A 23,536-nucleotide genomic window follows, 5' to 3' on the forward strand; every position below is an offset into this window, starting at 1 on the left:
TCGCACTTCAGCTCAAACAGCAGGCGGCTGGACAAACGATCCCAAGGATCAATAGAGGTGCCGATTCGACTTCGCATAATCCCCAAATAATGAATGACCAGTTTAAGCAATACTATTCTACATTATATCAATCAGAGGTAGATGTTAACTCGTCTGAAACTCAGTCGTTTCTGGATTCCTTACATATCCCAAAACTCTCACCAGACTCCCAGTGCTCCTTAGAGCAGCCATTAACGGTTGGAGAAATAGAAAACGCAATCAGACTGTCTAGTACAGGGAAGGCACCAGGTCCGGATGGGTTTCCCATCGAGTTTTATAAGGAATATTCCTCAAAACTTGTGCCGGTTTTAAAATCGGTTTATGAAGAATCACTGGTTAATGGTAAATTGCCACCAACACTCTCTCAAGCGACAATTTCAGTGATATTGAAAAAAGACAAGGATCCCTCACAGTGTAGTTCCTATAGACCAATCAGCCTTCTTTGCTGTGATTATAAAATATTAACTAAAGTCCTTGCGCAGCGATTAGAAGCCTTTATTCCTACCATTATTGATAAAGACCAAACAGGTTTCATCTCTGGGCGACATTCATTTTTTAATGTGCGGCGGTTATTTAATTTATTATTGTCCCCTAAATCCACAGTACGGCCTGAAATTATCCTGAGCCTTGATGCTGAAAAGGCATTTGATAGGATTGAGTGGAACTATCTTTTTGCTGCCTTGGAAACATTTGGACTGGGACCTGTTTTTTGTAAATGGATTAAGACAATATACTCAGCTCCTACAGCCGCTGTTAGAACAAACAGTCTTATTTCCGAATATTTATGCTCTACAGAGGAACAAGGCAGGGATGCTGCCTGTCACCCTATTTATTCGACATTGCAATTGAACCCTTAGCAATTGCTATCAGAACGGACAATAGGATTAAGGGTGTTTCCAGGGGCAACACAGTGCATAAAACATCTCTATATGCGGACGACCTGCTCTTGCAAATATCAGACCCAATAGAAAGCATGCCATGTGTTCTTTCCTTGCTGAAGACATTTGGGAACATATCAGGTTACAAAATTAACTTGTCAAAATCTTTACTGTTTCCTCTCAATGACTTGGCAAGGTTGGAGGATTATGGTCATCTGCCCTTTAGGATTGAAAATGAAAAATGTACTTACTTGGGTATTGAGATAGCAGGCTCGGTTAAGGACATTTTTAAGTACAATTATAAATCTATCTTGGAACGCACCAAGAATGATCTAGATAGGTGGTCGAAGCTGCCTGTCACACTAGCAGGGCGGATAAATGCTGTGAAAATGACAATATTGCCCAGATATTTGTACCTGTTTCAATGATTCCGATTTTCATCCCAAAATCCTTTTTTGCCCAACTAGACAGCCTTATCTCTGCATTTATATGGAATAAGAAGCCTGCACGCACAAAGAAGGCAAATCTGGAGAGGGTTAAATCTGAAGGTGGTTTGGGTCTACCTAATTTCCTATTTTATTACTGGGCAGCTAACATTGCTAAACTCACATACTGGATTACCACATTTGCAGACAAGGAGGGCCCAATATGGGCTACAATGGAGTTGGAGTCCACACTCCCAGTCTCCCCAATCTCATTTTTAACTGCCCCCCTTCCATTGAATGTTAAAGTAAGTGAGTTTAACTCAAACTTAGTGGTCCAAAACTCAATAAAGATCTGGGGTCAATTTAGGAAACATATGAATCTGAAAAGCATATGCAGTTTCTCGCCAATAATGTCTAATCACCTTTTTATACCATCCCGTTTGGACATGGCATTTGCTCTTTGGCATAGAAGTGGCTTGGTCTATTTTCAAGATCTTTTTAGTGATGGCAGTTTTGCATCCTTTACACACTTGTGTAGGGAACACAACATACCAAAATCTCACTTCTTTAGATACCTCCAGGCTCGGTCTTTTGCGTCTAAACATTTTCCAGGATATCCATGTCCACCCTCTAAAGATCTAGCTTACTCGGTTCTTAATGTGAATCCATTTAATAAAGGGGCTGTGTCCAAAATATATACATTGATTCTGAATAACTGCCCTCCCACATGGGACAAAACTAAAAAAGCATGGGAAGGAGATATTGGTGATTCTATTTCAGAGGAAGCCTGGGAAAACATTGTCTCACGTATACACACCTCTTCTTTCTGTATTAGACATGGATTAATCCAATTTAAGGTGGTACACCGGCTACATTACTCCAACGACAGATTAGCTAAGATCTATCCCAGTGTCGCTCCAACCTGTCCCAGGTGTCATTATTCTCCAGTTTCCCTGGGCCATATGTTCTGGTCATGTCCGTCATTAAACAGTTTCTGGGCTTCTGTGTTTCGGTCACTCTCTGCAATATCTGGCAGGATACTATCGCCTAATCCTCAAACAGCTATTTTTGGAACTGTTAATACTGGACTAGGGTTCTCCTCCCTCCACAAAAATGCGGTTGCCTATGCGTCGTTGCATGCCCGCCGTCTCATACTGCTGAATTGGAAAGGAAAAAATCCCCCTTCCTATATTCACTGGATCAGGGAAGTGATGCTTGGGCTAGACTTGGAGAAATTGAGATATGCGGTGCGCGGTTTAGTCAACAAATACGACAAAACTTGGTCGCTATTTATTACCCATGTTAGAGGCCTATCCCTCACCTGATTCACTTTGCATCTGTCTTTGACTATTGACCTGGGCACTCTGGGGTCACTAACTTTGGGATGGAAGTTGTTACGTACCTTGTCAGACTAAGGGTTTAGAAGGCTGGCAATAAGAATAGCATAAACTGAAAGGCTTTTTTGGGTTATGTGTGTGATGTCTTATATCTGATTATCTACTCGTATACTGTCTATTATCGTCATTTTTGTTGTATGTGTTTAATTTGGTCTATTCCTTATTTTTATTTTTCATTTATTTTACTTGTATTTATATATTTTTTAAATTTTATATTTTATTTCTATGACCATTCGTTTTTTTTGTCGTTTGTCTATTCACTGGGGAATACCACCTGGAGGGGGAGGGGGGTGGGATCTGGGGCGTTTTCAACTTGTTGTCATAAATGTTGGACATACTGTATTTGTGATAAACTGAAAAATAAAGTTGTTAAAAAAAATAAAAGAGCATCTGGATGATTGCGTAGAGAAGAGCAAGAAATTGCACCAATCCAGTGGAACAAAAGGTAGAGGGTCTCTCATCACCCTACTCTCCAAAACTACTGTTAACTCCATCATAGAAACTGTTCGTAGTCTAATCAAAGAAAGTATCTCCAGTGATGTCCAGAAGGCCGGAATGTTTTCTGTTCAGCTGGACACAACACAAGACATAACTTCTCAGGATCAGTGTTCAGTAATCTTAAAATATGTCAATGAGACTGTGCAAGAGAGGCTTGTGGCTTTAGTGAAGTGCCATGCATCCACCGGACAATACTTTGTGAACTTGCTCTCAGAGGTCTTAGAGCATCTGAAACTGGACAAGGGCATGTGTATAGGTAATGCAACAGATGGAGCATCCAATATGCAAGGCCGGTACAAAGGATTTTCTGCACTGATGACCTCCCAGTCACCCACTCATGTCCATGTGTGGTGCTATGCTCATGTTCTTAATCTTGTCCTGGCTGAAACTACCCAAACTGTCATCGAATGTGGAACACTTTTCAACCTAATCAATGACATAGCAGTGTTTATCAGGGAGTCATATCAGAGGGTCAATCTGTGGGAGAAACAAGCCCAAGAAAAGTCGACTTGTCGACTCATCCTGTAGACCAGTGACCACCAACTGGCGGCCCGCGGGCCACATCCGGCCCGCCAGACATTCTCATCCGGCCCGCACGACGGGAGTGACTGTGGCGTTGGCGGAGTGGTTACTGCGTTCGCCCCCCACCCATTTCTTTGTTTACAACGTCTCGTGAGTAAGGTGCAGTACCGGAGTCCAACAGAGAGGCAGCAGCTGCGGGACAGTAGACTGCGTACTGCGAAACCTTCCCTCCCCTGAAGAAGAAGTGATCCTTCGTTGTGAAGAGTCTGGTTAATGCGCTCCGCACCACAGCAGTAGCCCCGCTGCGACAGAGTCCAACAGAGAGGCAGGAGCTGCGGGACAGTAGCCTAGAAGCAGGGTTGGGTTGTAACGGAATACATAACGGCGTTACGTAATCAGAATACAAAAATCAAGTAGGCTAGGCTAACTGTATTCAGCTGGCATTACATTTGAAAAACGAGTAATCTGATTACAGTTACTTTCGTAAACCTGAAGTGAATACATTTTGGAATACTTATTGGAATTATTGGTGGAAAAGTTTCCTCACAAAATGTAATATTCATTACCGGCAGAACTGTGTGCACACTGCACAGCATGTCTGTGAGCGAGAGAGAGAGATGCAGCGTGTCTGTGAGGCCCCGCCCCCGCACGCAGATGAGAGAGAGAGATCTCTTTTAAAATATATTGAAAGTCAGAAATGGAGATGGTTAGATAAAATGTGCAAGATAACGTTTATGTAGCATTTCTTTATTGTCGAAATGATGACATTTCATAACGGGATCAAATCAAAGTGAATGGCCTGCTGCTGCTGAATGGATGGGCAAGTGACTGGAAAAAGTTTTAAAAGTTATTACATCGTTTCAGATAATAAATAATAATGATAATTCATTCTATTTAGGGGCGCCTTTCAAAGCACCCAAGGACACCTTACAATTCATAACATATTCCAAGGAAAGGTTTTAAGACAGTACAAAGAATGCAGTCCGGGTGATGTTTTTTATGTGGGGTGCAGATGAGAGAGCTGTCCAGAATGACACCAAGATGTTGTGTTTGAGTTCTTGATAAGCCATGAAAACAGTAAAATATGTGTCTCCTGTTCCCCAAAACATACCCATCTGTTATGGAAAAAGAAAGTATTAACAAAGCACTTGTATACTAATAAAGGGCTGGCTTATCTAAAGCCAGTTGAGTAGCACTTGAAATGTTTTTGCTCTTTGAAACCTGATACTTATATGATTCTGTTTTCTTCAAGTTTTTATTTTGTTGGTCGAACGCACTTATTTTACGTTGCTTTGGATAAAAGCGTCAGCTATGCAATGTAACGTAATGTAATGTAATAAAAAGTATTCCAAAAGTAATCTGAATACTATTTATAAAATTCTGGGCTATATACAAATCGCTGGCCCGCGATAGTGTCTATTGGTTACATTTTGGCCCTTGGACAAATGTAGTTGGTGATCCCTGCTGTAGACTCATCTGGTCCTATCTCTATTGTGTTGTCATAGAAAGGGGCGGCAGGGCAATATAGGGCCCCCCCCCCCTAAATTCACTAGAAGTCATCATTTAAGGGGTTATCTTTTAAAACTTTTCTTCTGGGGGGGGGGGCATACCCCCCCAGACATTACATTGCATTTAGCTGAGGCTTTTATCCAAAACGACTTACAATAAGTGCGTTCCACCAGGAAGACACAACCTTGAAGAAAACAGAATCATATAAGTACATCAGGTTTCATAGAGCCAAACATTTCAAGTGATACTCAACTGGCTTTAGATAAGCCAGTCCTTTATTAGTATATAAGTGCTTTGTTAGTAATTCTATCGCTCGAAGTGGAATCGAAAGAGATGAGTTTTCAGTCTGGAAGATGTGTAGGCTTTCTGCTGTCCTGATTTCAATGGGGAGCTCATTCCACCATTTTGGAGCCAGGATAGCAAACCCACGTGCTTTTGCTGATGGGAACTTGGGTTGGCCTACCTGCCTGTCTGCCTTCCATCTGTGCACAAACTTATCTCGTGCCCTCTCATTGGTCATGTGCGCGTTCATGTGTGTTGGAGGACGGGCTCTGTAAGGAAGTCTGAAGTTGGTGCATCATGGCATGTGGCTCATTAAAAAATAAGTACAGCTATTATCTCCCTCTTGTATAACTAGTCGGCCCCACCTGCAGCAGGTACACCAGGGTTGCCAACTCTCACGCATCTAGCGTGTGACACACGCTTTCACTCTCAATCTCACGCTCTCATGCTACCCAAACTATTCTCACGCCAAAAACAAGATGAACCGGTTGTAAAGGAAACTTCTGTGTAGCAATGCAGTGGGAGTCACCGACTCAGGAAGGAGACACGGTGGAGCAGGAGCTTTTGATGTCAAACACTGGAGGTTTATTTGGAGTTACGGCCGGAGCATTCACATCACAAATCACAGCAGTCACGGTGAGACTGCACGGGAGAGTTGCCACTCTCAATTCTGGAGCGCCTCTCTCTTGTTAGCCCATTTAACTGGTTTCACAGAGAGTAATCAACATATTTTGATAAGATAGCTTTAGACAGTTGGGCACACTGAGTTACTTGCGTCCGTCACTCATGGCCTCGAAGATGTCATACCTTGGAGTCCACAAACAACAAAGAAGGAAGTGTCCCAGTGCACCCACAACAACAGACCATCTGTGACCTAGTGTTGACCGGTCACAGAATGGGACCAATAACATTATGGCTGAAGCAGCCTATGTCCTTAAAGGAGATAAACAGACGTCAGGGTTGGTCATGTACGTCATATCTAGGAGTCTAGGACAATAATTTCCCTAACACCGGTGATCGTTTTTGGTTGGTTATTTACAATGTTGAGTTGACAGCTGCTCAAGCTGTTGATCCGCTCCCTCCCTGCCTCCACCACCATCAGACCCCCCTATTAGTGCTCGGTCACTGTTCGCTTTGTGAGAGGCTTTTAAGGTCTAATTTCTAATGATTGATAGTTACACATACTTGTATGTATTAGTTTAGTTTAGTTTGCCCCTGGTACGTAAAAAGGATAATAATAGCGTTTTTTTAAATTATACTGAGTTATTCTTCTTGTCAGGAACCGCTACTATTCGTTTGTTTTATGGATTTGGGCCGGTCTGGGTCTAAATGCCAGGGCCGATTTGCTGTCCCAGCCCTGGTTAGGGCTGATTAGATTCAGCCCCTAGTTTTGCTGATATAGGCTTAGTTTGTCGGGGGACATCTTACTTCTTCCTTCTCTCTGTCTATACCTGTGTACTCTCATGTTCCCATTAACCCAGCTTCCCCAAATGTCTTTCTTTTTGGTGTCTATATACGCCGGGATCTGGAGTCATGGATGATCCTGCGGTCCTGTTTCCTGAATCGCGAGCCCTGGATCTTGAGTCGTGGCTGTGGTCCTGGATCATCGGTCCTGGATGGATATCCTCGTGGATTCATCTTCCTATTATACACACATGCATTTCCAAACATTTGGACTACCTATGTTGCAAATGTATTATCTTTTCAATTTACACACGGCATCTATTGCACGTCTGTCCGTCCTGGGAGAGGGATCCCTCCTCTGTTGCTCTCCCTGAGGTTTCTCCCATTTTTCCCTTTAAACTGTGGGTTTTCTCCGGAAGTTTTTCCTTGTTCAATGTGAGGGTCTAAGGACAGAGGGTGTCGTATTGTCATACTGATATTCTGTACAAACTGTGAAGTCCACTGAGACAAATGTAACATTTGTGATATTGGGCTATATAAATAAAAAATAAATAAACATTGATTGATAGTGACATCACTATGTAACACTCACGCTTCTATTGGCTAGTGCTTCAACAAACCGTACGTGATAGGCTAAGGGGCGGGACATCTCTAAGCAGTTGATCAATCCCAACAGAGCCAGCCAGCTAACCAATAGAGAGGTGAAGTCCCGCCCATCTACTTCCGCCCCATGGGACCTTATTTTGGAAAAATGATGTATTGAAGTCAATGGGGAGAGAAAGATTATCTTTCGATCCCGTTTGAATTGTGCCACGAATTACACATATGATGTTTGTCAATCTTAAAAAATCATTTCCATGTCAAAAAAGTCATAGTTTGTCGTAAAACTGTTGAAATATAAGACTATGAAAAATACGCAACTAGAAAGACTACAAATCCCAGAATCCCGGTCCCGCATGCTGACTCTTACGGAACCGACTAACTCCCCTTTTGTGTATGTATGTACAGCTCTCAACATGCCAGTAGTGATATTCACCTCTTTTAATACTTTCCGCCTCATTCTGAAAGAAAGAAGTGAAATGTGCCAACGTGACGGCCGTCTTGGCGTGTGGTGCAAGACGGGAAATGTTGTTCATTGAGCGTTTCACACAACAAAATGTGGTAGGCTACTTCACAGTTTTACGACACATTTTAATTTTTTTGACTTGCAAAATTATCTTTTAAATTGACAAACATCATATGTGTGATTCGTGGCACAATTCAAACGGGATTGAAAGATAATCTTTCTCTCGCCATTGACTTCAATACATACTTTTTCCGAAATAAGGTCCCATGGAGCTCCCCCGGAAAGGGAGGGACTTCGCCTCTGTTGGAGCTATATATATATATATTCTCTTTATATTATTTAATAGTTTAACATTTATTTTCTTGCTGTTTATAGTGTTTATTATTATCATTTATTTATATGTATTCTTAGTTAGCGTCATAAGTTAAAGTAGTTTCTATGCTTTTATTTTGAAGGCATGTTTTGGGCACTGGGTGATTAGAGCACCTGGTGTAATTGTATATATTGGAGACAGGTGGGTGGTGGGAGCCAGAGTACTAGTAGGCAAACGGTTTTTTACCAGGGTGTTTCAAGCCAGCAAAAGGAAAGCCATAGGAAAGGCTTAAGGAAAAGGGATATAGGAAACCTGTTTGTTGTACTTTGTTATTGGAATAAACTGCACAAATGGAGAATCTTGTCTGGACCTGGATCATTGCCCTGCGTACGATCCGCAAACTAGTGCCTCAGCGGCTGTATTATTTTAAGTTAATTATCTGTTTTATTTCTATATGATTTTGGCCGCTACAGCCTCTCTATCAGAGCAGACTGGGCTCTGGTTTCAGACAGAGGGTGAAAAGAGGTGCTGCCGCAGTGGCGGCGCCAGAGATTTTCTCTAGGGGGTGCTGTGGGGTAGCTTGACGTTTCATAGAGGGTGCTCAAACATTAAGGGTTTCCCATTAATGCACCAGCGCTACAGTTGAATTTTCTACTGCAACACTCCCCACACGCACACAGTGTACCCGCGGCTGTTACAATGAAGGCTCGATAATCAGCCCACGGCATATAGGTGCTAAACAGGGGTAAAGTGCTATTTTTACAAGTGGGTGGTGGACCTCACCTCCTCTAGTGGGGTCCGGGGGCATGCTTCCCCGGGAATATTTTTTTTAAATATTGAAGTTAAAAGCATCAATCTGGTGCACTTTGAGAGCAACATTAAGAGATCTATGGATACATCTCTCAACAACACCCATATGAAACAGAACTGTAAACAGATTTTCTATTTCTTTATAGATATTTTACAAATCACTCCCCTTTTAAAACAAACCGTTTGAGACCCACTGAGATAACTAGACTAAAGTTAACTGTCTAAACACTGAGAATCCTTTACTTCACCTGAGCTGAGGTTATCTGAGACTCTCTGACAGGAGAGAGTTCTCCCTCCACCTTGTTGTTGAAAAAGCTCATTATATCCTTTAGCTTGGCTAGCTAGCACCAGATGCTAACCACAACGATCTCCGGTAGATACCCACCGGTGCGCTCTCTCTCTCTCTCTCTCTCACTCGCTCGCGCAGGCACACAAAATGGCTCGACACACACACACACAGAGCAGAGCTTGAATGAAACACAGAGACCCAGAAGTAAGCTACTTGTATTCACGAGGCTATGCTATGATGTGCAGATTCCCTCTCGCTTTCAGGTGGTTTTGATTGAGTGTCCACAGACGTTTAAGGACTAAAAAAAGATCAATGTTTCACTTTGCTGTTAGCAAATAATGTGGCGCTCTAGCTAACAGGAAGTCACTCAAGTACAGTGTTGTGCTAGTTACTGAAAACCAGTAACTAGTTACTATTACTAGTTACTTCATTTCAAAAGTAACTCAGTTACTTTACTGATTACTTACACCAAAAAGTAATGCGTTACTGTGAAAAGTAACGTTTTAGTTACTTAAAAAAGGGCTCCCATTATATTAATGCCCTTATAGCCTTCATTTCAGTACTGTTATTGCATTGGAGAATAATACAATCTGTTGATCAACTTGACATGCATTATATGCAATCTGGATAGCATCGATATTAGCTGGCTTTACATTTTTGTATATTCTTTCTCCAGGTAGTTGGAAAACGTTTTCCGTCCCATATGCCGTGTGCCGCCCGGACATGCTATCATGCTAACTAGCTCCCTGAAAGCGGGTGACTCCACTGTAGCAAATAGCAATAGCCTGCAACATACCGTGCAATGGCTTTATCGACTTTTCCCTGGCTAGCAGTCCCTTGGTTAAAATCCAGCCGCTGTTGCTTAGGTGCAGGTGGAGGTGGAGTGGCGTCGGCTGAGTCTATGTGGTCTTAGCTACTAGCTTCGTCCCAGCATGTTGTTTTTGCAGATGTTTTAAGAGATTTGAATGACTGGTTTGGGCAGTAGATAGGCTCTTTGACCCGCCAGGACACAACTTACATTTAACTAAAACGTTCTTTTCTTTGTGCTCGACAAAAGTGAAATAGTGAGAATATCTCCAGGTGGAGAAACTAGACTTGAGCTCCGCCGCCGCCATGACAGTCTTGTTAGTAAACAACACAAACACGCCCACAGCGCGTCTCCGCATGTGACACAGGAAGTATCTAAGTACATTTACTCAAGTACAGTACTCATCTCTGTTCACCTGGCTGTTGACTATATAAAAAAACTAACGCAGTAACGGAGTAACGCACCATGTAGTAACTGAGTTACTGAATTTAAAAAGTAATGCGTTAGAGTACTAGTTACTGCCAAAAATAACGGCGTTACAGTAACGCAAAAACAACAGCCTGGGGTGCAAAACGCATCAATGACAGCGACCCTCTACCACACAAAACAACACCATTTATATAAACACCATCATGACAGGGCACCCACAGCCAAGCAACAATTACAAATGAATTAAGTCGGCACAGCGGCCCGCATTGAAAATGACTTAGGCCTACCTTTGATGATCAAATCACTTAAACACAAAGTCCATCCTCCTGTCCTTTTGGATGAAGCACTTGCGGGTCATCCAGCTGATCCTTTGCCACTCCAGTGTATCATTGGAACTCAATCTTGAAAATTACTCGGTTAATAATTTCGCAACGATGTCATCCAAGTGAGCCATCATGAACAAACTTATGCTAATCATAAATCTATCAATCATAAATCTATCGATCATAAACCTATGGTGGCCCTGAAGTGCAAGACACCACAGCATTTCAGAAAACACCACAGCATTTCACAAAACACTACAGCATTTCAGAAAACACCACAGCATTTCACAAAGCACTACAGCATTTCAGAAAACACCACAGCATTTCAGAAAACACCACAGCATTTCACAAAACACCACAGCATTTCAGAAAACACCACAGCATTTCAGAAAACACTACAGCATTTCACAAAACACCACAGCATTTCACAAAACACCACAGCATTTCACAAAACACCACAGCATTTCACAAAGCACTACAGCATTTCAGAAAACACTACAGCATTTCAGAAAACCCTGCAGCATTTCACAAAACACCACAGCATTTCACAAAACACCACAGCATTTCACAAAACACCGCAGCATTTCACAAAACACCACAGCGTTTCACATTGGACGGAAAGGGTATTCCTTTAGGGAGAACACTTCTTGTTTGTGATTGGACAGAGCCAGCCAGAGAAGCACTGCTGTGATTGGTTGTTTTTGCTGCCAGTCAAGAAATGACGCTTCGTGATTAGCCCAACACATCAGCCGTTAGCTGTTAGCACACACTCAGAGCTCACAGCTCCTCATATCTGTTCAGAAACTGGACAAAAGTTAAACATGTACAAACCACAGACTGTCTATGTCATGGTGAATACAGTCGCTGCTTTATTTATGTCTGTATGATGTTGTTGTGAGTGTGGACGGAGCAGCTACAGGTTAGTTTAGCCTGATGGATCCGATTCCGATAGGATTTACATGGAGATACGGCCCGCCCCCTCTCCAGCGTCTTGTTTGAATGACAGGAGTAAACGCAGAATTAATGCTTTATTAACTCATGGTTTTTAAGGGGCTTATCTCCATGTAAATACTATGGTAGACCACCCAATATTCGCATCGCTCTAATCGCTCGAGTTTCACCGCGGCTGTCAGCTGTGTTTGCTCCTGTCAATGCTGTCATTCAAACAAGAGGCGCTGGAGAGGGGACGGGGCGTATCTCCATGTAAATCCTACAACAAAATGAACATATTTGACCGTGATTTAATTGTAATACACGTTTCAAAGTGATGCCGAAGTAACTACATACTGATAGCAGTTAGTAAAAACCATGAATTAACGCTTTGACAAGTCTGCAAACAAGACGGCAGGCGAAAAGCTTTTAAAATGCGTGTTTTCTGAATCGGATTCATCAGGCTAAACTAACCTGTAGCTGCTCCGTCCACACAACAACATCATACAGACATAAATAAAGCAGCGACTGTATTCGCCATGACATAGACAGTCTGTGGTTTGTACATGTTTAACTTTTGTCCAGTTTCTGAACAGATATGAGGAGCTGTGAGATCTGAGTGTGTGCTAACGGCTAATGTTTTGGGACCATACTTGTGGGACCATGGTTGGGAGGGACATATTTCGCTGTCGGGTGTTGACCAATCACGAAGCATCATTTCTTGACTGGCAGCAAAAACAACCAATCACAGCAGTGCTTCTCTGGCTGGCTCTGTCCAATCACAAACAAGAAGTGTTCTCCCTAAAGCAGGGGTGGGGGACCTCCGGCCCCCGGGCCGTATACGGCCCGCGAGACAATTTGGTACGGCCCTCGAGGTAATTTATAAACACGATAAACACAAGCAAAAAAGAAAAAAAATTGAGAAATCTAGACCGCAAACATTTTTAACAAGTGAGTGCCTGTTTTTCCTAGCCAAGGTCAGGGTCCTTGAACACAACACGAGCCTAACGTGTCATCACGTGGTAACAGTCTCGTCTGACAGGGGTGCAGTTCTGACGGAGAGCACCAGAACGTCACTCCGGCACTTCCAGAAATTGCAGTACCCATAAGCAGCGCCATATAGATCTATGCTCCGGGCCGCGTCTATCGTTTTTCCCATAGATATATATATAAACACTAGATGACTCACCCGCGCTGCTGGCCAATGGAGACCGACGTTGCCACTTGGCCGCCATCTTGCTACAGGCAGTTCTCTCATTCATAACATTATGGTTTACTATTTAAATAACCATAGCTTGCTCAATTTTCAACCAATTTTCAAACGGTTTGGTTTTTTATAAACATCAAAGATGTAGTTATGATACTGCATACTTATAATCATGGACTTTCATATGAAAATAACATTAATCAGATAAAGCAATAGCTATACACACACACACACAAGGTATTTATATTAAATATTTGCCGGTGTATATATTTCCATTTATTTTATTATATTGTTAATATTTCAAATAAATTATAAAATTAAAATACATTTATATTTTATATATAAAAATCGGTCTCATGTTACCACTCTGTAAGCCAAGAGTTGTTAATTTAGCAATGCCTTAGCTTTAAGAACAGGGACACAACTAATGACAATAGCATATGTTGGTATATTATTTAGATATTCACACCTTTATCAGAAGAACCAAACCAACATAAAATGTGCTCACAGACAGGCCAGTTCTGTCTAATTTATCACAATTATTTTTGACATGAGATCTTCATATCATCCTAGTTTTGTATTTAGTTTCTAGATTTGTAAACAAATCCAGAACCTTTGAAATATGTTATTGAAAAAAGACCAAGAATAATATAAACTGTACCATGTGTCCTTTTGTGTCCTTCTGTAGTCCATTTGTGGTTTGTCTTGTCTCACCCCGGCTGATATATCACAAAATCCACTGTTTAAATTGTTCCCTATATTGCCCCTATGCAATATAGGGAACAATTTAAACATAAACTATCCTATGTGTCCTTGGGTGTTATGAAAGGCGGCCCCCCAAAATAAATGTATTATTATTATTAAGAAGAACACATGGCACACCAACAATCAATCACCGTCCAGCCTCAGCTTTGGTATTCTTTCACAACCATGTTATGGGTTTATTAGACTGAGCAAACATAAACATATGTGGGGAACATAGTGCTGCGTCTCCTGCCAGCTCCTCACTCCTGAAGTGCTCACTGCAGAGCAGTGTCCTGTCACAGGAAACAAAACCGTCCCTTCTTTGGGCGAGTTCCCACTGCCTCCTCCTCTCTTTGGTTTTGGGAAACCTTAAAAACATGAGAAAGGTAGCCAGATAAATTATTGTCAACATGTTCCTCCCTTCTTTCCTTTAACATTAAGGGTAGGACAAAAATACACACCGAAATTATCATATTTTTGGTATGTATGCATGTATGTATAGCCTACTTTAAGAATAAGACAACCACACTAAGAGTAATAAAAAAGGTGTCCAATAGAAACATTAAATAATTGTGTAAAGAAATGGTAACAACATATTCTAAAGAGGCTGGGTCAACAACAATCTTGCAATACTATTATCTCACATAGCCCCACTGATCCTGTGTAGCAGGACTTGTAATGTACATACATCCACTAAGTAATTAACGATTATCCTAATTGTAGTCATAATATTGTCATATCTTACACGTGAAAGGTGATCCCACGGGTTCTTGTTTCCAGACTGCGGTGATTAGAGCATCCGTAGGCTGCACAAAAGTCCGGCATAGTCAGGTACTTCTGTAAACACAAAGCCAGCAAATTCCTGTATCATAATGCAAGATGTTTTTAACAAGCCAAACCACTTGGAAGAAATCATGTGTAACTTAAGTTGTGTTGAAAGAAAGAGCAGTTCTGCCTCTCCCACTGGTGGAGTTGTGGGTCAACTTTGTAATACTAGGTCTCACTGACAGCCTCTTGTTATTAGCCAGCTAATAAATACAACCACATACACAAAGAAAAGCTGCAATTTCAACATGTCCAAGCATCCTGTATCATAGCCATGCTAATCATGTTTATAATAAACCAAACCGTTTGTAAATCAGTCAAGATTTCAGTGAGTTAAGAGTATTTTTGTGCAGATCACTCACCTGACAACAGCTACCATAACGCGAATCAGAGTAACTGTTGACTGTAGCAAGATGGCGGCCGGTCAGCTACGCTGGAAAATCTCCCATGAGCCATCTAGTGTTTATATATATCTATGGTTTTTCCAACCCAGTTTAGATTCAACCACGCCCACTTCCGCATTACGCAAGGATCGACGTAGCTCTACGCGATAGCGTCATAGACTTCATCTTCGGCAGTTATAGCGGATATTGAATAGTTGTTTTTTGTCTTTCCAAAGGATTTGTTGACTGAAAGTGAACGATCCTGTAATCAAAGCCATATCGAAGAGTCCTGAGATTGTATTACTGGTGTTTTATCATCTATAAATAGCCTGTGTGTATTCTCAAATGTCGTTTTCAGGACAAACAAAATACGTTTTAAATATCTTATCAGAATAGCCTGTGTGTATCCTCAAATGTCGTCCTGAGATTGTATTACTGGTGTTTTATCATCTATAAATAGCCTGTGTGTATCCTCAAATGTCGTTTTCAGGACAAACAAAAGACGTTTTAAATATCTTATCAGCTGGTGTAAGTGCAGCATATTGAATATAACCTTGACTATTACTGTGTACTTCATTTATCTGACAGTATTATTTAATGATACTATTTTATATATATATATATACACACATTTATTCATTTATAAACATATATATAAATACACATGTATTTATTCATTTATACACACAGATGTATTCATTCATTTATACACACACACTCACATATATACACTTTATATTAAGTCATTTGTACACACACATACATATATAAACAAAACAACACAATATAATAAAAACAGTTGCAATAATAACATAACATGGTATCAAATCAAATCAAAATTTATTTTTATAGCACATTTAAAAACGATTTTCAGTCGAGCCAAAGTGCTGCACATGCAGATAATAAATAACACATTACTACCGATGTAAACAGAAGACAATAAATTACAACAGCAAATATAAAAATCAAACACAGGGAAGTGTCATGAGTCGTGCTCTGCTATGATTAAAAGGCCAGGGTGAAGAAGTGAGTTTTTAGTTTTCATTTAGGGTATGATCAATTCTACCCTTTTGTTTTTAAAATTAATATTGGTGGGGGCTCTTTTGCAAAGATAATCAATAACACCACCTGACAGTTGTTGCAGATTATACAGCATACTTGTTACTTACACACATGTGCGATGGTCCCAAAAAAGCCAAAATCTGCACTGTAAAAAAAAAATACATTTATTAGGCACTCTGAATAAGGGTAATAATCATGCCTGTTATTAATGTCAAATGTTATATGTTGTATTATATAACAAAATATACATTTATAACATATTATAAATGTCTATCTTTAAATAAAATATTAAATAGATACCTTTACATCCTAAACAGAAGGTCAAAACGTTAATATGTTACATGACAAACAAAAAAACGAAACGTTATATATAGGCTATATATACAGATGTTTGCTAATGTATCCCTCTTATATCCATCAGGAATTAATATTAAATGATGAATTAACATTACCTCAGCACTGCATAAGTGTGGTCGTCAGTCATATTGACAAAGAAGCACTGTTATATTGTATATTGTATATTATGCGGCGTTTAAAAGGACGGTATTTCGCTTGTCAGATTCAGATTTCGCGGGTGTGCCGCGTCTATGACGCTATCGCGTAGAGCTACGTCGATCCTTGCGTAATGCGGAAGTGGGCGTGGTTAAATCTAAACTGGGTTGGAAAAACGATAGACGCCTCCGGGCCGCGTCTATCGTTATTCCAACCCAGTTTAGATTTAACCACGCCCACTTCCGCATTACGCAAGAACGTAGCTCTACACGATAGCGTCATAGACTTCTTCTTCGGCAGTTATAGCGGTCGCGGTAAAGCAGGATATTGAATAGTTGTTTTTTGTCTTTCCAAAGGATTTGTTGACTGAAAGTAAACGATCCTGTAATCAAAGCCATATCGAAGAGTCCTGAGATTGTATTACTGGTGTTTTATCATCTATAAATAGCCTGTGTGTATTCTCAAATGTCGTTTTCAGGACAAACAAAAGACGTTTTAAATATCTTATCAGCTAGTGTAAGTGCAGAAATATTGAATATAACCTTGACTATTACTGTGTACTTCATTTATCTGACAGCATTATTTAATGATACTATTGTATATATATATATACACACATTTATTCATTTATAAACATATAAACACACACTTATATGTACTCACACATGTATTTATTCATTTATACACACAGATGTATTCATTCATTTATACACACACTCACATATATACACTATATATATATATATATATATATATATATATATAAAAAATAGTATCATTAAATAATGCTGTCAGATAAATGAAGTGGAGCTATTTTCCAAAATCCTATGGAGAAATTGCATTGCTTTTTATCGAAGGAACCGGATGTGGTAAAAATGCTAACTTACTTCCGGGTTTTAGAACGCGTCACTGCGGTTCTCTGTTCTGTTGCCTGTCAGTTTCGTTTCTATGGTTCCGTTGTTATGTGTACTGAACCTATGGTACTGAAACAAGAGCCGGTATAATTCCACGTGCGAAAACAAATAAAAATTGGAATACGTTATTTTAGTGTCTTAAAAGTAAACGGAGGTATGAAGGGTTACAATTACATTTTAGGATAATTTTTAGTCATGTTCTGTATACATACTAACATATAAGGGTATACTTAGTGTGGTTACTCCATGTTTACTAGCTATAACGTTACATCACTCTTTTTCACTTCTTACTCAGTCAGCCAGAGTGCAGATATCACCATTAGATTCACAAACCTGAAACATCATCAATTTCTTCACTGCTGGTGATGACATTGTTGTCAGCTACTGCTGCTGCTGCTGCTGCTGCAGCTTGTGGCGCCTGCTTCGATGAAAATAACTTTCTAATATCCATAACTTTATAGGCTATTAGCTTAAAACTCGTCAGGCACTAGGAAGGATCACTTCTTCTTCAGGTCAGGGAAGGCTATGCAGTACGCAGGCTACTGTCCCGCAGCGGCTGCCTCTCTGGTGGACTCCGGTACTGCACATTACTCCCGAGACATTTTAAACAAAATCAAACAAAACATTTTTTTAAGTGAAACATCCGGGGCTTTTCAGAAAACATCCGGGGTTGAGCCCATGTAGCCACCCCCTAGCGCCGCCACTGCGAGGCAGTATGAGAAAAATAAAGAGCTTTTTGAAAGTTAAATCATGGAGACATGTCACAGAGACACTAAATACTAATATGAACCTGAAAATGCAACACACTCTCACTCCCTAAGCGTCCAATAGCGACGTTTGGTCAGTGTCCGTGGCGTCCAATTGTGACGCTCCTAGGCTCCTTCAGCGTCATAAAGGGACGCAAATAGCTTTCAACTGATTGCAATGTATTCCCATCTGCGTCGGGATATGACGCTCATGGAAGCACGGCATTCGTTTATGCCGGCTGCCCTTAAAGGCAATGTGAGCATCCATTCCCATTGGATAACGGAGAATTTTACACCCGGAAGTAAGTACTCCTCTTACTGTCGATTGATTTTACAGTGATATCTGCACTACTCATCGACTAAAAAACACCAGATTATCCTTGTTAATTACACAACATTGATTGGTTTAAATTGTGTACAATGCTTTTGTATTTTTCCCCTTCGATTCGGAGAAACAAATATGTTTTCTGAGTAAAGGATGGCAGAAGACACTACACTACCCAGAATCCCCAGCTATCGTTTGGCCATGTGCTCTGTTTGACAAACCCCGTTTTTTTCACCATTCATTCCGATGGCTGGCGTCTATGTCACGTGATCTTCAAATGTCTCCCTGCAGAAAAAGAAAACATGGCCGAACTTCGTTTTATTCTAGGTGTAAAATGCCTATTTTAAAGTTAGTTTGGCCATTAAAATGCGTTTTGATGTCATTTGATGCGAGAAATATGAGTTGTTATTTCAGATTATGTGTGCAGTGGATGTACATGATCTTTAGTTTGCTAGTTATTACGAAGATTACTTCAGGAAATCGCGACGTTTTCATTGTTACCAAGGTGGTTGCTAGGGACGCTGCTATCGATATTATTTCTGTTATGTTGTGTAACTGTTTAATGGTGTTATCTTTATTGCTACCCCCTTCCCCGTCAATGTATAGTGTTGGTCCACAGCCTAAACATATTAGTTTAACAAAATCCGCATCAAAAGATAGCCTACGTTATTTCCCCCCTGTGCAATTCCAGTCTCACATCTCAGAGCACACCGTCATTAACAAATACCGGAAACAATAATAATACCTTATTCCGAGTGTGCTTGCTTTTCTCTTTGAAAGTCATCACATAACGGCATTGTAATACACGGTTCGGCTGCATTACATATTACATATCTGCCGTAGTTCTGTATTTATAGAGCCCTGATGAGAAGACAAACATGAGGAACTGAAAACGTGACGTGGATCATAAATATATCAGCAATTAAACAACATCTTACATTTCTTTTCACACAATGCGTCTCCTTGCAGTATCAACACTAATTCGGCTCACTTTTATATTTGATCCAATTGGTAGATAGGCTGTATTTACACCATAAAGGTGCACAGTTGATATAAAGGGACACCTGGTGGTTAAAGCATGTTATTGAATTTCAATATTTTTATTATTAGATATTAATACGATCCCTATAAAGTATATTCATTACTCGTTATTCTCTACTAATTGTTAATTAAAGACTGTATGTAATGACTATTTTGCACATCCCTTTCAAGATTTCAAGATTTTCTAAGGTTTATTGACATATCATATAGGACTACACAACTGTGGTGTAGTTCTGCACTGAATGAAAAACTTGGGTTGCAGGTTCCTCAATAGTGCATTACAAGACATCTATCAATATTTGTGCATACCTCCAGCAATGTTAACTATGTTGAAGCACTTATTTTAACTGATATTATACATAATGTATTATACTCTTATAGATGTATGTAGATATTTCATCTCCGGCCTTGTCAGGTATTGAACAATCAATAAATAAAGAACACAGAATTGTTGAATATAAAACACAGAATTTATGTGATTATACTAAATGATTTTCAAATAAACACAACTGCATATTTAACTGTTACACATGCTGATGTAACGCAAATGTTCCAACTTGGGATCAATAAAGTATATCTTATCTTAAGCTGATCGATGGCTACTGCCATATTTGCACAATGTGCCTCTGAACCTTGACAAGTGCATGTTTCAAGCTTATCAATTAATGTAATGTAATGTTATCACAGGGGTCACACACATAAGACCAGCTGTTAAATAAAGCTCTTCTGACCTTAGCTGGCATGTGGGTATATATAGTAATACTGCCCATAATGGGCACAAGCAATTTTCACCCATTTATTAATTATATGTTTTAAATGTGAGTGTTTCCTTTCCCCTAAACCTCCAGGGATGTACACAGTTTAATACTGGCAACTTCTTATTATGGGAAATACGAAAACGTCTTTTAAAACTACAACTCCCAGTAGAGACGTGCCATAGAGAACATGTTGCGAAACAGAATAGCCAGCATGTGTAGTTCTGGGGACGGGGTGGGGGAGGGGGGACGCGGTGGACCCGTTCAAATCCAGTTTTGGACAGTCTGCCGTGGTTCCATCCCATTTCAAATGCTGTTCGAGAATCGGCTTAACCCTCGGAGCACACTCTCCAATCACAGAGCTTGAGGACTATCACGGGGTTTGTCAAGAGCACATGGTGTAGTCCAAACGATAGCTGGGGATTCTGGGTAGTGTAGTGTCTTCTGCCATCCTTTACTCTTGGGAATGGATGCTCACATTACCTTTAAGGGCAGCCGACATAAACGAATGCCGTGCTTCCATGAGCGTCAAATCCCGACGCAGATGGGAATACATTGCAATCAGTTGAAAGCTATTTGTGTCTCTTTATGACGCTGAAGGAGCCTAGGAGCGTCACAATTGGACGCCACGGACACTGACCAAACGTCGCTATTGGACGCTTAGGGAGTGAGAGTGTGTTGGAAAATGAGCACAATATGTCCTCTTTAAATGGTCTTGTTGATGTTTCAAATGGAGCTGCTGCAAGAACATTTTCAGAATTCATCCGACCAGAAAGTAGTTTCATGATATATCATAACTAAATATAAAAATATTGATTATACCCAGGTGTAGTCTGTTTTTTGGATTAAGTAACAGTGCTAATTTAAAACATATTAATCATATGACTGAACAGTAAATGTTGTGATACGGGGTCTTCAGGTTTCTCAGGCGGCTGCAGAACTGAAGACCTTCTGCCTGCAGAATGCCCAGAAAGACCCCCTCCTCACCGGGGTGCCCTCCAGTGATAACCCCTTCAGGCCCCCCAAGTCATGCATCCTCCTCTGATATGTGAGTGGAGCTCTTTTTCATTTCTTAAGATCATCCAGAAAAATTGTATTTTCCTTTTTATTGTAACTCATGAAATGTCTGAACAATGACCCTGCTGTGTTTTGGAGCACAAGACTCATCCCCTACAGCTAAAAGTGTTTCTTCTCTTTTTTAAAGCTGTGAAAGAGTGCAAAAAACAAACGCCTGATCACTGTGGATTTCTGTCATGTGCCCCAATGCCTCGGAAGAAAAGGAAGCCGAGAACAAACACACACACCAAACACAAAAGTGGGTAGTTTATATCAGACTGCATTGACTTTTCCGATTTAAAGTTAGAAAAATTCATAATGCAAAAGGTTTCTACCAACAGCTCTTTTAAATAAATGTTGATTCCTGGAATATATTTTGGAGACACAGGAGCCTCTGAATGCCATTTTGTGCACGCTAGGCAAAAACGATCTATAAAGCAGAATAAACTCTTAAAAAAAAGTAAAGCTGACAAACTGTTATCTAAGGGTAGAGGGTGTCGTTTTTCTCATACTGATATTCTGAACAATCTGTGCTGTTGTATTTGCTGTAAAGTGTCTCTACTGTAGGCTATTTTTATTATATGTACAGCACTTTGGCTCGACCAAAAATCGTTTATAAATGTGCTATATAAATAAAACTTGATTTGATTTGGTTTGATACATGGATGGGAAGTTGTATTATTCACCATTAAAAGCCACATGTTTGTTTTTGCCATGTCTTTGAAGCTGTGTCTTGCATCATTTTTACATCTTAGTTACAGTGTGTGTGTGTGTGTGTGTGTGTGTGTGTGTGTGTGTGTGTGTGTGTGTGTGTGTGTGTGTGTGTGTGTGTGTGTGTGTGTGTGTGTGTGGTACAGTCCGTAGATGCGGCGGACAGACGGGTCTCAGTTGGTTTGGTGTCCTCTGCTTACTTTTAATACTTGTAAATACAACTTTTGCCGGGAAATTTGAATTCCCCATTTCAGCGACCAGAGAGATATTTATATATATATGTGTGTGTGTGTGTGTGTGTGTGTCCGCATCTGTAGCCTGTTATTGTCTCATTATACCGCACTGTGAATGAATCAAAGTAAAGTCATCATGAACACATCTGTCCATCAGACAGAGGGCTGCTGTGCCTCCGGTCATCATTAATGGACGTCTCTTTAAAATGACCGCTCAGAGGAGAGGAGTTCTCATTTCTCTAACCGCCTGCTGCTTCCCCTCCTCTCTCCTCGGCTCCCCTCCTCAGTCCTCCACTCGCATCTCCTGAGGGCGGGACTAAGACACGAGGATAGGAGTCGAGGAGGGACAATTAGAGAATTGAGAAGCCTTCATTGTCATTTTAATTTGTTTATTTAACCAGGTGAAAACATTGAGACAAAATCTCATTTACAATGCTGACCTGGCCAAGAAGGCATCAACGTTACACATTATTACACATAACACAGACATATAAAATACAGAAAACACAACTAAGTAAACAAAAAGACAAAAAGCAGTCACACATTTGGGACAGTATAAGGCAGGGGTTCCCAACCCCCGGTCCGCGGACTGGTACCGGGCACACAGGAGATGACTGTTTCATCGCAGACTGTTGTGTTTATGTGGGGAAATGGCAGTGCATACATATTATTTGAGATATATTTTGAACTCAGACTTCATTTTAAGGACATTGCGGCCAGGGCCAGGGGTGTAGAGTTAATTTTATTTGTAAAACCTCGTTCACTTCATAAAATGGCTGCAGCATCAGGAGGCAGCCTCTGAGAAGTGTAGCACCAGCGCATACACACCGCCTTCACTGTGTTCCCCACTGCAGGCTGCTACGTTTCAACCACACACACACACACACACACACACACACACACACACACACACACACACACACACACACACACACACACACACACACACACACACACACACACACACACACACACACACACACACACACACACACACACACACACACACATCGAACGGCCCGATTATTCCCCCTATTACTCGTTGTATGAAGGAAACGTCCGGTCACAAAGGCGCATGATGTGTGTGTATACTCTGCTCAGCTCCGCTGTGTGTGTGTGT

The 23,536-nt window shown here is 40.7% G+C and overlaps 1 protein-coding gene and 1 long non-coding RNA gene across 2 annotated transcripts in view; one reads left to right on the forward strand and one right to left on the reverse strand.

Moving 5' to 3' along the window:
• LOC117451479 (guanine nucleotide-binding protein G(I)/G(S)/G(O) subunit gamma-5) overlaps positions 1 to 22,088 on the forward strand; it is a 37,709-nt gene extending 15,621 nt beyond the window's left edge. The window contains exons 2-3 of the mRNA XM_034089803.2: positions 21,336 to 21,464; positions 21,621 to 22,088. Coding sequence (XP_033945694.1) covers positions 21,336 to 21,461 — 126 coding nt within the window. The 3' untranslated portion in view covers positions 21,462 to 21,464; positions 21,621 to 22,088. The remainder of the gene's footprint in view (positions 1 to 21,335; positions 21,465 to 21,620) is intronic.
• On the reverse strand, positions 14,022 to 15,199 carry LOC139434289 (uncharacterized). Its single transcript, XR_011643647.1, has 3 exons — positions 15,061 to 15,199; positions 14,619 to 14,710; positions 14,022 to 14,241 (listed from the first exon to the last, which is right to left on the reverse strand). It is a non-coding gene; the product is annotated as an uncharacterized lncRNA (long non-coding RNA).
• Positions 22,089 to 23,536: the final 1,448 nt, after the last annotated feature.

The sequence above is a fragment of the Pseudochaenichthys georgianus genome, chromosome 8 (genome assembly GCF_902827115.2).
Source record: "Pseudochaenichthys georgianus chromosome 8, fPseGeo1.2, whole genome shotgun sequence".
Lineage (NCBI taxonomy): Eukaryota > Metazoa > Chordata > Actinopteri > Perciformes > Channichthyidae > Pseudochaenichthys > Pseudochaenichthys georgianus.